The sequence below is a fragment of the Acipenser ruthenus genome, chromosome 40 (genome assembly GCF_902713425.1).
Source record: "Acipenser ruthenus chromosome 40, fAciRut3.2 maternal haplotype, whole genome shotgun sequence".
In the NCBI taxonomy this organism is placed as follows: domain Eukaryota; kingdom Metazoa; phylum Chordata; class Actinopteri; order Acipenseriformes; family Acipenseridae; genus Acipenser; species Acipenser ruthenus.
In genome coordinates, this window is record NC_081228.1 from 127501 (window position 1) to 142906 (window position 15406).

The 15406-nt window shown below is 46.6% G+C and overlaps 3 protein-coding genes across 5 annotated transcripts in view; 1 reads left to right on the plus strand and 2 right to left on the minus strand.

Annotated features, from left to right (window-relative positions):
* The window catches only part of LOC117397326 (uncharacterized), a 17832-nt gene extending 16660 nt beyond the window's left edge, over window positions 1-1172 (plus strand). The window contains exons 23-24 of the mRNA XM_059009946.1: window positions 1-15; window positions 667-1172. The exon at window positions 1-15 is cut by the window's left edge and continues 81 nt beyond it. Coding sequence (XP_058865929.1) covers window positions 1-15; window positions 667-698 — 47 coding nt within the window. The 3' untranslated portion in view covers window positions 699-1172. The remainder of the gene's footprint in view (window positions 16-666) is intronic.
* A 402-nt stretch (window positions 1173-1574) lies between these two features.
* Window positions 1575-7116, minus strand: LOC131708123 (zona pellucida-like domain-containing protein 1). 3 transcript variants are annotated; one of them, XM_059010308.1, is made up of 11 exons: window positions 6985-7116; window positions 5949-6117; window positions 5078-5304; window positions 4643-4830; window positions 3984-4056; window positions 3679-3776; window positions 3414-3497; window positions 2998-3169; window positions 2666-2771; window positions 2515-2547; window positions 1575-2292 (listed from the first exon to the last, which is right to left on the minus strand). In XM_059010308.1, the coding sequence occupies exons 2-11, from the start codon at window positions 6040-6042 to the stop codon at window positions 2123-2125; spliced, it is 1245 nt and encodes a 414-aa protein (XP_058866291.1). In that variant the 5' UTR covers window positions 6043-6117; window positions 6985-7116; the 3' UTR covers window positions 1575-2122. The 3 variants fall into 3 exon arrangements, with proteins under 3 accessions (XP_058866291.1, XP_058866293.1, XP_058866292.1); XM_059010310.1 differs by having other exon boundaries at window positions 5949-6067; window positions 6985-7062; XM_059010309.1 differs by lacking the exon at window positions 6985-7116 and having other exon boundaries at window positions 5949-6135.
* A 2222-nt stretch (window positions 7117-9338) lies between these two features.
* On the minus strand, window positions 9339-11805 carry LOC117397165 (maternal B9.10 protein-like). Its single transcript, XM_033995765.3, has 5 exons — window positions 11727-11805; window positions 11306-11510; window positions 10610-10747; window positions 10081-10288; window positions 9339-9821 (listed from the first exon to the last, which is right to left on the minus strand). The coding sequence occupies exons 2-5, from the start codon at window positions 11476-11478 to the stop codon at window positions 9627-9629; spliced, it is 714 nt and encodes a 237-aa protein (XP_033851656.3). The 5' UTR covers window positions 11479-11510; window positions 11727-11805; the 3' UTR covers window positions 9339-9626.
* Between the last annotated feature and the right edge of the window lie 3601 nt (window positions 11806-15406).

Sequence of the window (15406 nt, forward strand, 5' to 3'; positions counted from 1 at the left end):
TCCCAGCAGACAAGGGTAACCGAAAAACAAGAAGACCTTGAATTCTATAGCAAAGTCTCTATTAGTAAAACCTTGGTAACCCGTCCGGTTGTGTGCTATGCTCTTCTGGCCCCTTATTGTCATGCGCTACAGCCCTCAGAGCCATTCAGTACTTTGTGTTTGTTATTTACAGGCAAAGGCTTTGCTTGTATCTTTCTAAGGAGGTGTCTTGAGTGGGCAGTTCAGAACTCAGTGTCACAGCTGGGATTAGCAGAATGATTTGTTGAGCAGAACACCCCTTGGTCCCAGTTACTTTGGGTAACAGTTTTACTGCAGGTCCCTAACTTTCATTCTCAAAGAGTATCAGCGCAGGGTTCTCAGTGGCTCACCAGATATGTGAGAGCAATCAGGAGGTTGCTGCTTCCAATCCTGGCCATGCTGAGTTGCAGATCCACAGGGAGCCCTGCATTGGTCTTTGAGTTAGGGGAGAAATTCACCTCCTTTACCAGTCAGATAGCTGACAAGCACAGACACAGACTTCAGTGGTGAGGTTCAGCCAGATCAAAGAGGCCACGGGCTTGACAGTACAGGTTATTGAATTGCATTCTTTAACTCATAGGTTATTGGCTGTTTAGACAAAGAGACTGTCGGCACTCATATATAAACTGCTTCCCGTGTATTTTAAAGGTCTGGCCGAGGAGAAGCAGGTCTGCCTCTGAGCGCCGATGAGATCCAGGAGAAGGTGGATAGTTTGAATGAAGAGATGTCAGAGCTGCTGGGCTGTGAATACAGGAGGAAGAGGAAGGGGAGTCTCCCTGAAGCCGCAGCAGCAGCCACACACCCCCTCCCCTCCACCCTGCAGAGAATCCCTGCTGAGACACATCGAGGAGCAGGAGAGGGAGTGTGGGCTGAGCAGAGGCTCTGAATACAGTCCAGGCTGCTAGGCTGGGCTGCCCGCCCCCCACCCCTCACCCCACACCCCACACCCAGTGTAGCTGCCTCTCGTCTCACTGTAAAGAGCACGTTGAAATGTCATTGTATTCGCGTCTTGCTTGTTTGTTACATTTCTTACACAGTGCAATGGGGTTTGCAATCCTTCTCTTTGTGTCTTTTAGTTGGTTGTCTTCCTGTGTGGATATTGTATTAAGTACTGCAGTAAATCCAGGAGCTATCGAGAGTCTGGGAGTCGTGCTGTGTGTAAATGTGCAGTTAAAGCTGGGATTGGTGGATATCCTGTTATCAGGTCCTGGTTTATTTTAGCATGCGAGACAGAAGCACCCCTGCCCTGTCCTCTCAGGACACACGGCTTTCCTCCAGTATAGAAATGAAACCAAAATGGGACTGACCTGGAAAAGAGCAATCCTGACATGAAGACCAAACCTAGGGGAAGAATTACAGCAGCCTTCATCCGCTGAGAGGCTTTTTATAGCGTCTCCCAAAGAGACCCGCTGGAATTGATGAACAGAGGCTGGGTGAGCATGGCCTCGAGACAGAAGCGTTGGGAGAGGATCTGTAGAGCACTTTCCAGAAGAGCAAGAACAGAGGCTCCGTGAGGTGAAGATTCACTTTTAAACAGACACTGCAGCAAAGGGAGGCATTGTGCATACAGAGGCTTTATTTAGAGATACAATGCAAAGCTAATGGATTACAATGTACAGAAGACCATATAGAATTCAACTGTGATAGATACATATGTGTGTGTGTGTGCGAACACGCTGTTATTGTAGAAGGATGCAGTACAGCCCCCCCCCCCTCATTTAGATTAGCTTCATGCTGCAGTAAATCAGTTTCCACAATCATAAAAAACTAAACCCAAACCCCAGCGAACAACACCAGCAGTAACTGTGACACGATGCTTAGAAATGAAAGCTGATATAGCAGCACTCTATCCCTGAAGCAGAACCCTGAACACTACGGAAATGAACAGACAACAAATCAAATTACAAACTGGTTCACTGCCTCTATGAAGTGCAAAATTACCATACATAGCATTACTAGTGCAATTCTAATAATTACATAGACTTCATTCCATCTCCATTCCATCTCCATTCCGCCTCCATTCCATCTCCATTCCGCCTCCATTCCACCTCCACTCCAGACTCCGTGTGCTCTAGCTGTATGAATATGGGATGTGTTGGGGAGGTCAGTTGAAGCCCTGGTTGGGGTATCCCTCCAGTCCTGGTTTTCTTGCTCCCACGTGATATTTCTTGAACATGAACCAGCCTCCCAGGACCGCAGCGACCGCCAGCAGGACAGCGAAAACGACGCCAACAACCAGGCCGGTCAGAGTTTCCTGCAATGTCTCGTGGTAAACTGCAGGGAGAAAGAGAGGATCATACTGCTCTACCTGAGGACAAGAGAAACATCTGCAGAGGAAGCAAACCCTTTAACAGGAGGAATTTAATAAGAACAAGACTGCGTCACTCCTTTCAGATAGATGAGCACTCTTCTCCACCCTGCTAATGGACATGCAGAGCGGGTCAGAGCGAGACAGTGACTGCTCAATGACATGCAGGAGTAACACACGGTACTTACCAGACTGCTGAGCAGAGATCTCACCCAGAGTGTCTGTGGGGGGAAAACAAAGGCAATAAGACTGGAAGCAGTGCATCACACAGCCTCAGCAAGACTCCCGCTGCTCAGATCTCCGGCAGGAGATTTATTGAGATATACAATCGAGTCGTACCGAGCTCTTTGGTGAAGATGGGTCCAGCGGAAACAGTGACGGTCTCTGTTGAGCCCAAGGGCTGTGTCTCAGCATCACGCCTCCTTCTTGTAGTGTTAGTGCAGGCCTGTTACAATGAGGGACAGCATTACAATCTCCTTCCCAGTCCTGCACCACACAGCTGTGTGCTCTACAGGCACTCTCCCCTTGGGAAAGATCACCCTGGTAAATTAGCATGCTCACTGTGCAGCCCTGTTACAACAAGGGACAGCATCACAGCTTGCTATCACTCTCCTTCCCAGTCCTGTGTCTGAGAGCCTCTGCTGGAGCCGATGTCTCTGACAGAGCCTCACCGCTTTGAGCTCCTTGCAGGTGGAGGGCTGGCACAGTCTGGTCACACAGTGCAGGTAGATGCTGGATACTTTCCTGTCCCTGTGCTGCAGGAATCGAAAGGCATCGAAGCGGAACTGAGAAGTCAGGCCGTCCCCGTTCTGTATGATGGTCGTCTGGTTATCTTTGGAGCAGCTGAAGATGAACATACAGGAAACATGTGAGAGATGAAGTGACTGATTGCACTGAGATATTAACGGCACTGACAGATATTAGTTTAGAGAACAAAAACTAAAGAAAGCTCTATTGATTACTCAATGCTCAGCACTGCTGTTACTGATCAGCTCTATTGATTACTCCATGCTCAGCACACTCTTCATAGTCTGACAGTCTCATTATTCAGGGAGCACTGGAATCCTGGGTTGCTGACTCAACGTACCCGATGAAAAAGTCGTGGCGTTCGGTTAACGTCATGTTGAAAGGATCCGGCGTGGCGAAGCAGTGATCCAGCAGAACATGGAAACTGAAAACAGAGAGAAGGACAGATTCGTGAGCAGCTCCTTCACAGAGGGGGGTCCCGACGACACAAAGAGAACAGCACAACGGGACACATTGTCAAAGCTGGTTTGAGTTGGATTTCTTACTCCAAACAGCGATCATGTTATCTATCAATGCAAACAGCAGCGCCTGGCTAAAGCTCTCACCTTGCAGTGAGGTTGCTGGCCCTGACTTGCACAAAGACCTTAGTCTTCAGAGGGATGCCGGTTTCAGGGACTGACAGTGGATAGGTGTAGGAAGAGTCCTGAAACCACAGAGCAAACAGCAGTTAGTAAAGATTCAGCATTCTGCAAGCACAGGCTACTGTGAAAAGACTGCAGGGCACAACAGCATCACAGAGCAGCCTGCTTAAAGCATCCATGGATCAGGGGAGGAACACGCTGTGCTTAGCAGAGTCCAGGCTTCCTGTTAACACAGCTCTGCCAGTCTAGTTCCAGCCGGGCGCACTTACATTATACAGCTTCATGCTTAACGTGCTGATGAAGGTACCATTGTTGCCATTCACAGCCACAGACACTGAGGACCTGGAAGACGAAAGAGAAAGAGGAAGGGGTGAGATGAGCCCTGCGGGTTGTGTTCGCTGTTTGTGTTTATTACATCATTGAGGTGTGTTCTCATGACCTGTGAAGAGAATCTAGTAACCACTTACATTGCCTTCTCACCCATTATGAGCCCAAACCAAAATGTCAAATGAGAGAACTGATTTAGAAGCGAGGGTCTGGAGCCTTTTCAAATGAGAGAACTGATTTAGAAGCGAGGGTCTGGAACCTTTTCAAATGAGAGAACTGATTTAGAAGCGAGGGTCTGGAACCTTTTCAAATGAGAGAATCGATTTAGAAGCGAGGGTTTGGAACTTTTTCAAATGAGAGAATCGATTTAGAAGCGAGGGTCTGGAACCCCTTTTGGAATGGGACCCCCCCTAACATTTACCCTTAATAATATATCACAGAAATACATATAGACATATAGATATACATGTAGATTATTCTTTATCATATTCCATATCACAAATATCCACTGCAATACAAACTAAAGGAGCGAGCCAGTCTGCTTGCAATGTGGTTGTTTCCCCAGCAGAGGGAGCCTCTCTGGCTCAGTGCCGGGACTCACGTGATGATCTGTGTGTTGTTCAGGATGTATTCCAGAGGGTAGCGGCAGGAGAAGCCGTAGTACAGGTCTGTGGAGTAGCTGATCAGCCCGCTGGAGGACTGGCGCGTGTCGATGTAGCCGCTGATGACAACTGACTGGATGTTTGAGAAGGAGCTGAGAAAGCCAGTCCCTGCACCCTCGTTCACGATCTGAGACAAACAGCAGCGTATTACAGTGTGGACATTTCAACAGCTTGGGAACGAGAAGATGTGGAAAAGACAGCAGAAAGAATGGGCCGTCCGTGCTGGAGAGAGGCACAGGACTGACCCGCAGGCAGGGTGTGTTCAGATCAGGAGAGAGGTGCTTGTCACAGGACTCCAGGCTAGTGCCACTGCAGCCTCCCCTTAACTAAGTGGGATGTATTGATGATGATTTGAAGGGAAGCTCTCCACTTGCCTGAATGCTGTTGCTGCAGATATTATCCAGGGTGCCATTGACAGGGAGGCTGTATCTGATGACTGGAGGAGTGACTGTGGAGTCGATGAGTCCCTTGCACTGAGAGTCATTCTGCCGGCTGTTCACAGCCAGTCCCGTGGGGTCAAAGCCAGCATAGAGCGCCGTGCACAGGTTCACAGTCATTGTAATGAACTGCGGTCCGCAAACCACTGTCATATCATCATTGACTGTGAAACAGAGAGCAGACAGGTTAGGCTGCTGTGCGGGGCTCACAAAACACCTTCTACACTTCAGAACAGAGCTCTACTGAGCTCTATGGTGCACATTCCCAGAGCTGTGTACAGAGGTGCACATTCCCAGAGCTGTGTACAGAGGTGCACATTCCCAGAGCTGTGTACAGAGGTGCACATGCCCAGAGCTGTGTACAGAGGTGCACATTCCCAGAGCTGTGTACAGAGGTGCACATTCCCAGAGCTGTGTACAGAGGTGCACATTCCCAGAGCTGTGTACAGAGGTGCACATTCCCAGAGCTGTGTACAGAGGTGCACATTCCCAGAGCTGTGTACAGAGGTGCACATTCCCAGAGCTGTGTACAGAGGTGCACATTCCCAGAGCTGTGTACAGAGGTGCACATTCCCAGAGCTGTGTACAGAGGTGCACATTCCCAGAGCTGTGTACAGCGGTGCACATTCCCAGAGCTGTGTACAGAGGTGCACATTCCCAGAGCTGTGTACAGAGGTGCACATTCCCAGAGCTGTGTACAGAGGTGCACATTCCCAGAGCTGTGTACAGAGGTGCACATTCCCAGAGCTGTGTACAGAGGTGCATATTCCCAGAGCCGCAGTGTGCAGCTGGCCGGGTGGAGACTTGCCTGGGGTTCTCTGTAGCGCTGCACTGCAGTTGTACTGGGCTGCTGCGTAATGGGGAAGGACCAGGGCAGCCAGCGAGACACACAGACACAACATCTTTGAGCAAATCACAGGACTGCGTCTGGAAGAGAAACACGACCACTTCAAATCACTCAGAGTTCAGGTCTGCGTCTGGAAGAGAAACACAACCTCTTCAAATCACTCAGAGTTCAGGACTGCGTCTGAAACACAACCTCTTCAAATCACTCAGAGTTCAGAACCTCTTTAAATCACTCAGAGTTCAGAACCTCTTTAAATCACTCAGAGTTCAGGACCTCTTTAAATCACTCAGAGTTCAGAACCTCTTTAAATCACTCAGAGTTCAGGACCTCTTTAAATCACTCAGAGTTCAGAACCTCTTTAAATCACTCAGAGTTCAGAACCTCTTTAAATCACTCAGAGTTCAGGACCTCTTTAAATCACTCAGAGTTCAGAACCTCTTTAAATCACTCAGAGTTCAGAACCTCTTTAAATCACTCAGAGTTCAGGACCTCTTTAAATCACTCAGAGTTCAGAACCTCTTTAAATCACTCAGAGTTCAGAACCTCTTTAAATCACTCAGAGTTCAGGACCTCTTTAAATCACTCAGAGTTCAGAACCTCTTTAAATCACTCAGAGTTCAGGACCTCTTTAAATCACTCAGAGTTCAGAACCTCTTTAAATCACTCAGAGTTCAGAACCTCTTTAAATCACTCAGAGTTCAGGACCTCTTTAAATCACTCAGAGTTCAGAACCTCTTTAAATCATTAAATTGTTTTAGTGTCGTTATTAAACTCTAACTGGTCTTCGTTTTTTTTTTAAAACTTTTAAAAATAATCTGAAATGTCCCAAACGCACACAGTGCAGGTATAAATAAGCATTTGAAAACCGTGCATTTGGTGGCATCAGTTTATCTCATGTTTAAATGTTTGCAGATCCTGAAACAAAAAAAACCCATTTGCTTCACAAAACATGAGTTTTAGGTTGTGATCTTACTAGCTTCAATAAAGTTTCAAATACCTTATCCGTGGTGCTGCCCTGTGCTGTTCACAAGCCTGGTCGTACCTCAAGCACCATCAAGCATCTCTTTATAAGCTCTGCGCAGGTAATACCTGATACCAGTGACGGTATCCTTATCATAATAGCTGGTGTGGATTACCAGTCTTCAGGCCATCCTTCCTTTCTATTGTCTGTGTCCCCAGCATGCCTGTTTGTTTTGTTTCTTTAGGTTGAAGTGTGGGATTTCCTTAGAGACCCAGACCTCAGTGTCCTTCTAGAGGCTGAGGCTACACTTTCACATGCCTGTGCTGTATCAACATGACACCATACTGCAGGGCAGAGCTTCCCAGCCCTGGTCCTGGGGACCCCCTGCGTCGGCTGGTTTTCATTCCAGCTGAGCTCTCAATTACTTAACGAGACCCTTCATTTAACTGATAATTTGCTCAATTAGACCTTTTAAATTGTTCTCAGCTCTTAAAGAATTGCAGCGTTCAAGTTTCTTATAAAATGTTACGGCTAACTTGAAATCTGCAGCTGCTTAAGAGCTGAAAACAAGTAATAAGGTCTAATTAAGCAAATTATTAGTTGAATTAAAGATAAAGTTATGAATCATGTGTACATTTTTCTGGATGATATAACCCTAACCCCACACCTAACCCGAACCAGAACCCGAACCCCAACCCCTAACCCTAAACGCTAACCCTAACCCCTGAACCCTAACCTCAGCCCTAACCTCACCCCTAACCCAAACCCCAACCCCAACCCCTAACCTCACCCATGCGTGAATGATGTGAGGAGCCTTCAGGCACAAGCCCAAGCTCTCACTTCACTTGAGCATGTTTCAGATTAATGCAGTGGTCACCACCATTCTCTGCACCAGTGTTAGGACATGTGAATGCCTGGATGGACAAACATCGCTGGACACACTGTGAACACATTCCTGCCTCCAGCGTGGATCACAGGCTCCCCACTGGAAGCTGGGAAAATCAGAGGCCAGTGCTTCGCAGCTCTTTCCACAAATCCTACCCCCCACCCCTGTGGTCCCAGCTGCTGCAAACACACCATTCCCTCTTCGGCACGCAATGTTGTGAACAACTGAAATAGGATACATTTTGCCACAAGGCACATATAATGAACTAAAAATACAGCATTGTTAGAAATCATGTTGCTTGCATGCAACCCCATCAGTGGCAGTCAGAAAAGCCCTCTGTGAAGCACATTGTTTCTTATAAGAGATGACAGCAATAAGATCCGTCCCATTGTCTCGGGTTTGCCTGTCCCCCCTTCTTTAGTCAAGAATTCTACACACACCATCCCCTCCTCCAATCAACAGCATAGCTTCTTAACTGAAGAAGCACAGATCTGTAAGCAGCGTTCTTATGAACAGCTATTAGATGATCGTTTTCTGTACGTCTTGTCAAAATTCCTCTGTAACAATTTACAATTGGAGTAGGTTTACAATAGTACAGCATCGAACAAAGCATTGCCTAAACTCTAGTGATCGCGCTGCTGTCCTGTCAGTAACATGGTTAGAATAAGAGGCCTCCAGCACGTCGTAAAACTACTGACAACGTTTCAGACCTTCACTGTCTACTGTTTCCATGCGCACCACAGATTCCATCAGCCCAGGTTGTTTACTGTTTTCTGTCTTTGACGTTTAATATCTTGTTATGAAAGCAGCCAGACTCATCCCAGCAAGGTTTAAAGGATTGAGCTACAAAAGAGAGGTTGAAAGAAACAGATCTATCCAGCCTGGAACCAAATGGAATCAGAGGGACAGGATTGAACCAAACCAGCCCTTTAAACACAGCACGGAGACCAGGGCCAGAGGACAGCAATTTAATTTTTCCATGATGGAAAAGCACAAGATCCATTTCTTCAGTTGAATCTGTAAAGGTCACATCTGACATGAGAACTGAACATGCGCAAAGTTTTGACGTCTCTAAACTGCAAGCCGCTATTGTCCCCTGATATCCGGCACCTTAATTGTCATTTCAAATTGACAGCTTTAGCTAGCAGTCATTTCTCATGGACAGTCACACATAATAGATGGAACGTGATCCTCGCACACAAATTCTTTCACGTGTTAATCGATCTTCAATCTGCCGTGTTGAGATAGCAGCAGCATTTTGAAAGGAGATAGGCTGGGAAATGAAGGGAAAGCAATGTGTGCTTCTGCAGAGAGCGATTGACAGGACCTACCTTACCTGAGGGTAGCAGGGTGGTTTGGGTGTGACAGCAGGTTCATATAGAACAGAACTTCTTTATTAGCAAGACAAGGTCATACTGTGATTAAGGAATGAGTGCATAACCCCAGGTGAATGCTGAACAAATCACTAGAGCCTCCTATTCAAGCCAGTAAAACACACAAGAGGTTTCATAAAAATAGTTTATTTTTGGATCAGTCTCCTTTTCAAAATACACAAGTTAAATAAATAGACAAATAAAAGCAGACATCATTCCTATTAAAGTACTTAATATAATCTCTTCAATAAAATAACTTGCAAAAAGAGTTGCTTAAAAAGACAGATGAGGAAGGATTCATTAAAAAGTGTCATTGAGAAGAGCAGTGGCAAAGTAAAAAGATCTCTCCCTCTCTCTCCAGCGAGACGGCTTCAGTGACATCACTCGCATGTCAGAGCTGGACAGTCACATGGAAGCCACTAGGAGCGTTTCTTGCTGACCCAGTGGAACCGGTCGACGCGCGGCCCGGAGAACGCTGCAGAGGGCCTGTAGCTCTTGTTCCCGCTGCTGGCACTGGCGCCCCCTGCTGGCTGGTGGTAGCTCTCCGCCAGGTGCTGTTTCCTGTTGGTGTACGGAGCCCAGGACTGCACAGGCTGGGCAGAGAAGTCACTGAACTGAAGACACAAAGGTTTGCAGTGGTTAGCGTGGAGACCAGGACCACCCGAGAAAGGCTCAGAGTTTACTGGATGCACAACACTGTATATGCATATAGAAACCAATGCAAACAAAATAGGGCATTCACAGAAACACACATTGCAACAGTTCAAGGCTGGCATTTAGAAGGGATGTGGGTTCTGCACAAAGCAGTTCTGTGAGCAAGATGAAGAGGTGGACAGGCCATGTGGGAGACAGCAGGACTGTGCAGAGCAGCACCTGGTAGACACTGTTGGGGTTCCTGACTGTGGGGATGCTCTTGGGTTCCTGGCTGCTGCTGCAGACGCTCTCCTCATCAGAAGAGGCCCCGGACTGGTAGTCAGATGTGGCCTTCTCTACAGCACTGCTGATGCACAGAGACAGCTCCTGCTTCTCCCCCTGACCTTCAAACTGAGCCACGCTGAACGCAGGGTTCCTCTCGCCATACCTGCGGGTGAGACGCAGCATTTACAGCAAAGGAGGCACACAGCTTCTCACAAGGCATTTAGACTTCATGAATCATGTCAAGGGTTCAGTGACTACCTCTAAAACGAGTGCATGGTCTCATACTCTGCAAGACAGACTCGACCAAGTGTGTGCAAGAAAACACACGAGATCAGAGGAAGCTACCAAAAACACACACTAGATGTCACCATCGTGCCAACATAACTTTCAGCCGGTGCACATTTTAGGTTCTGAATAAGGACTCTCCATGCGGAGCACACAGCACTAGAGCAGGATTAAACAAGACAGCACTGGAGCCACGCACCGACAGCACACTTCATATGGGTCCACCCAGACAGTGAGCTCCTTGGGCAGGCCCAGGTCCTCATAGTCCATGTTGCTCTCCAGACAGGCTCTCTCCAGCAGAGGATCCTTCAGCTGGTACCTGTTCATTCTGATGCACCTGCAGTTAGGAGCAAGAGCGGATTCACGGGCATTCGGCAAGCAACCCCCCCACCCCACGGGCATTCGGCAAGCAGCCACCCACACCAGCTGCAATACCTCACCACTGCAATCGTTCTAGCAGAACACTGAATTATGACCTGGATAAAAACAGTTAACTTAATACCCAGGTCCATGGATAAAAGTGACCAAAGCATAAAGCTACCCAACTTAAGTCTTTCTTGTAGCTTCATTTATATATTAATAAAAAGTCTGCAGTACTTCAATGCACAAGGCGCAGGACATTTTTGCCACTGGGACAAAAATACAAATCTCTGAAAGCCAAAATGCACATCCGTACTAGCTTATTAAATATCAAAATATGAATAGGTGTTAATTTACCTTTAATGAGTATAGTTCATATTCTTTAACACACAAGAAAAACTCCACCCCCCCTGACGTAAGTGACATCATGACACAACCCTGACGTGGCGACTGGGGCAAAGACTCCAGTCGCCCCAGTGTAGCGAGGCGAGTGCACGTACGCACGGCGGCCCCGCTGCAGCCCCAGCGGTCCTACCTGAACGCCTGCCCCTTGGCCGGGTCGGACCGGTACCAGTGGTTCTTGTATCTCTCGAACAGTATCGACGTCAGCTGAACCGCAAACTCCTCGAGGTGCTTCCTGCGCGCGCTGCCGTGCTTCTTAGCGAGTCTTGTGATGAAGAACACGGTGGCTGCGATCTCGTCTTTCATCTCTGTCTCTTTTTCTAAAATGTGCAATTCACCTGTTGAGGGGAGATGCAGGTTTTAATTCTGTTCCCTTCATTCAAATATTATCTTATATCCTACAACTATAGGAAGTTAAAACTGAGAAAACTTTGGGCTAACTTGCAAAAGTTGAATTTACCTTTATAGACCTTACGTGGAATTTAACAAATCAAAGCACCTCTATGTAAAGGCATATTATATCGGTAGCAATTCACCGCCGACAGGTACCGTACCTCTGTTTATCAACGAGCCCGCTTTTCATTGATCCTTCCACAACAATAATATCCTTCCGTCTCACCGGCTTAAATACACTAAAAGGGCCTAGGTGCGTGATGACGTCATCCCGTCCGCAGGTGAGGTTAATGATGCTGAAATGAATGAACTATCGGAACCTTAAAGCAGGGTTTCATTCCAGCGGCGCTCGCAATCACTTAACCGGACTCGGATTACTGAACGGATAGTTTGCGCAATTAAATCTTTTTAATTGTTCTCAGCTCTTAACGAATTGCAGCGTTCAAGTTTCTTATAAAATGTAACGGCTAACTTGAAATCTGCAGCTGTTTAAGAGCGGAAAGCAAGTAAAAAGGTCTAATTAAGCAAATAATAATTGTGGTCTCACAATGCATCTATTTCCAGCAATTCAACTTGACGCCGACTAGGTGGAAGCAGAGTAATTTAGTTTGAGAAATCCAGAGGAGGCTGGGCTGGCTGCAGAACTCCCACTGTGCACCACAGGGGGGCGCTGTTTCCCAGGACTCAATCTCCAGGCTGTTCCGTTTAGAATCTGTCTGTATTACTTTCCAGCGTCAGTACCTTTCTCAGATCATGCTAGTTCCTTGTAATGAATTATAACATGACATGAAAAGCGCGGGCCTGTGACGTTGAAGGTTTGACTGGCACTGTTGAAGCGCTTTCTGATTTCCATGTTATGCATTAGCTGTAGTCCTTTTTTAAAAGCAACTGTTATTTACATAAAATGTAATCCGTTACCAAATTTCATAAGATGCCTGAAAAAGGCCCCATGTTACTGAGAAATGAAATCAGATTGCAGTAATGTGTTACTCCTCAGCACTATAGTTTATTATGGGGACATGAAGAGCTTCAGATTAATATACGTGTGTGTTATTCTGTATTGGGTGCAGGTGGGTACATTTTCCCTGTAAACGGGTTTCCCAGCGTGTCCAGTGCAAGGCAGTGTTGTGAGCTCCTGCACTTTGACTTGTGTATCTGTGGCAAGGCAGCACTGTGAGCTGCTGCACTTTGACTTGTGTATCTGTGTATACAGTGCTGGTCCAGGCAGGCCCACTCAACAATAGCACCTAGCAACAAGCAAACTGGAAGCTGCTGCCTTGACTACGGAACTCAGCCTTGACTACGGAACCTCGCCGCACCGTCTCCTTGACAACACCCTGCTTCAGCCCCGGGGCCAGGTTGACATGTCTGGTGAGGTCAGAGTTTCACCACTTGGTTCAGATCGAAGGCCAATGGAAACAGTGCTGAAATAATAACCAGGACAGGGCCTGTATAGATTCTGACAAAATCACAAGCCAAGAGAGTCGATTTCCAGCAGGGAAAGAGTTAAAGGTGAGGAGGTGTTGGTTTCACTGCCAGCAGGGGCCTGTGTTCCCCGGGCATGCCCAGGCATGAACCTGGGAAAGGAAGGAGTCATTCACACAGAGCGTTTCTCTGGAAACCTCAAAGCACAGTGAAAGCTGCTCATTACTGTCCACATCACAATACAGACCCAAGGAGTCTGACCCAGTGTAATACAGCGCGACAGCAATTAAGAACCAGAATTTAATCAAACCTTTTACTTTTCAGTCAAATGCAATCCTCATTTATTAAAGATGGATGGGGGGGGGGGGGGGGGTCAGAAGAGAGTGCTGGTGGCCATGGATATGTAGTTTCCCATAGTAACAGCAAAGCACAGTGAAAGCATGGTAAAGCACAGAGAAGCATTGTAAACCACAGTGAAAGCATGGTAAAGCACAGTGAAAGCATGGTAAAGCACAGGGAAGCATTGTAAAGCACAGTGAAAGCATGATAAAGCACAGGGAAGAATTGTAAAGCACAGGTAAGCATTGTAAAGCACAGTGAAAGCATGGTAAAGCACAGTGAAAGCATGGTAAAGCACAGTGAAAGCATGGTAAAGCACAGGTAAGCATTGTAAAGCACAGTGAAAGCATGGTAAAGCACAGTGAAAGCATGGTAAAGCACAGGTAAGCATTGTAAAGCACAGTGAAAGCATGATAAAGCACAGGGAAGAATTGTAAAGCACAGGTAAGCATTGTAAAGCACAGTGAAAGCATGGTAAAGCACAGGGAAGCATTGTAAAGCACAGTGAAAGCATTGTAAAGCACAGGTAAGCATTGTAAAGCACAGTGAAAGCATGGTAAAGCACAGGGAAGAATTGTAAAGCACAGGTAAGCATTGTAAAGCACAGTGGAAGCATGGTAAAGCACAGGTAAGCATTGTAAAGCACAGTGAAAGCATGGTAAAGCACAGTGAAAGCATTGTAAAGCACAGGTAAGCATTGTAAAGCACAGGTAAGCATTGTAAAGCACAGTGAAAGCATGGTAAAGCACAGTGACAGCATGGTAAAGCACAGTGAAAGCATGGTAAAGCACAGGTAAGCATTGTAAAGCACAGTGAAAGCATGGTAAAGCACAGTGAAAGCATGGTAAAGCACAGTGAAAGCATGGTAAAGCACAGGTAAGCATTGTAAAGCACAGTGAAAGCATGGTAAAGCACAGTGAAAGCATGGTAAAGCACAGGTAAGCATTGTAAAGCACAGTGAAAGCATGATAAAGCACAGGGAAGAATTGTAAAGCACAGGTAAGCATTGTAAAGCACAGTGAAAGCATGGTAAAGCACAGGGAAGCATTGTAAAGCACAGTGAAAGCATTGTAAAGCACAGGTAAGCATTGTAAAGCACAGTGAAAGCATGGTAAAGCACAGGGAAGAATTGTAAAGCACAGGTAAGCATTGTAAAGCACAGTGGAAGCATGGTAAAGCACAGGTAAGCATTGTAAAGCACAGTGAAAGCATGGTAAAGCACAGTGAAAGCATTGTAAAGCACAGGTAAGCATTGTAAAGCACAGGTAAGCATTGTAAAGCACAGTGAAAGCATGGTAAAGCACAGTGACAGCATGGTAAAGCACAGTGAAAGCATGGTAAAGCACAGGTAAGCATTGTAAAGCACAGTGAAAGCATGGTAAAGCACAGTTAGCTGCTCGTGTATTTACAGTAAACTCTCAGCATTGGAGCAAAAAGGTTTCCATGATCCCGCTGCTTTCCTTTCACTCTGGCACAGTCCGCCAGGTCCTAGCGCCTCCGCTTCAGGTCTATAAACCCGCCTTCCAGGGCGCTAAATTTAAACTTCTGTTGGGACGCGACGCCTCACACGTCGCTATAAAGCCTGCCCTCATTTAGAGTGAGTGCAGCCGTTTCAGAGATTGCATACCGCTCACTATCCATTGGAGAAACGAGATGTCCCTCGCCCCAATATCCTCTGGTCAGACCGCATGGATGTTGTGATGCAGTAACCAGCAGCGAGTTACCTGCTCTGCTGGTGAGTTTGCTCATTACATTTTTTTTACACCCCATAATGCTAAAATATCTTGTACTGTATTTGCTGTGTAAAGCATTCATGAGTTAAATGTGTGTTTGCTTTTAGAAAGTGACTAGTTTCGTAATGTTAACATCTGTTTTGGTAAAAAGCCTAGCTTTGTGTTTACAAAAAACTTTCTGTAAACAGCAGCGCTTTCACAAAACCCGAAGACCCGGTTCGGGCACTGGGCAGGCTTCAAATGTGAACCCTAATGATTCAGTACTGCCAGTGCACTGTTAATTACAAGAACAAAACAAAGTGGCCGTCTTTATTCAGCTAAAAACTGAGCAACGCGGTGCTATA

What these genes read in the sequence shown, in the direction of transcription:
- LOC131708123 (XM_059010308.1), bottom strand. Translation starts at nt 6,042, where the DNA reads ATGTTGTGTCTGTGTGTCTCGCTGGCTGCCCTGGTCCTTCCCCATTAC. An exon ending in TAAGCATGAAGCTGTATAAT is followed by an intron (nt 3,777 to 3,983) that starts GTAAGTGCGCCC and finishes CTGTGGTTTCAG; the next exon opens with GACTCTTCCTACACCTATCC. An exon ending in CATCTTCACCAAAGAGCTCG is followed by an intron (nt 2,548 to 2,665) that starts GTACGACTCGAT and finishes TTCCCCCCACAG; the next exon opens with ACACTCTGGGTGAGATCTCT.
- LOC117397165 (XM_033995765.3), bottom strand. Translation starts at nt 11,478, where the DNA reads ATGAAAGACGAGATCGCAGCCACCGTGTTCTTCATCACAAGACTCGCT. An exon ending in GCCAAGGGGCAGGCGTTCAG is followed by an intron (nt 10,748 to 11,305) that starts GTAGGACCGCTG and finishes TCCTAACTGCAG; the next exon opens with GTGCATCAGAATGAACAGGT. An exon ending in CCATATGAAGTGTGCTGTCG is followed by an intron (nt 10,289 to 10,609) that starts GTGCGTGGCTCC and finishes TCTCACCCGCAG; the next exon opens with GTATGGCGAGAGGAACCCTG.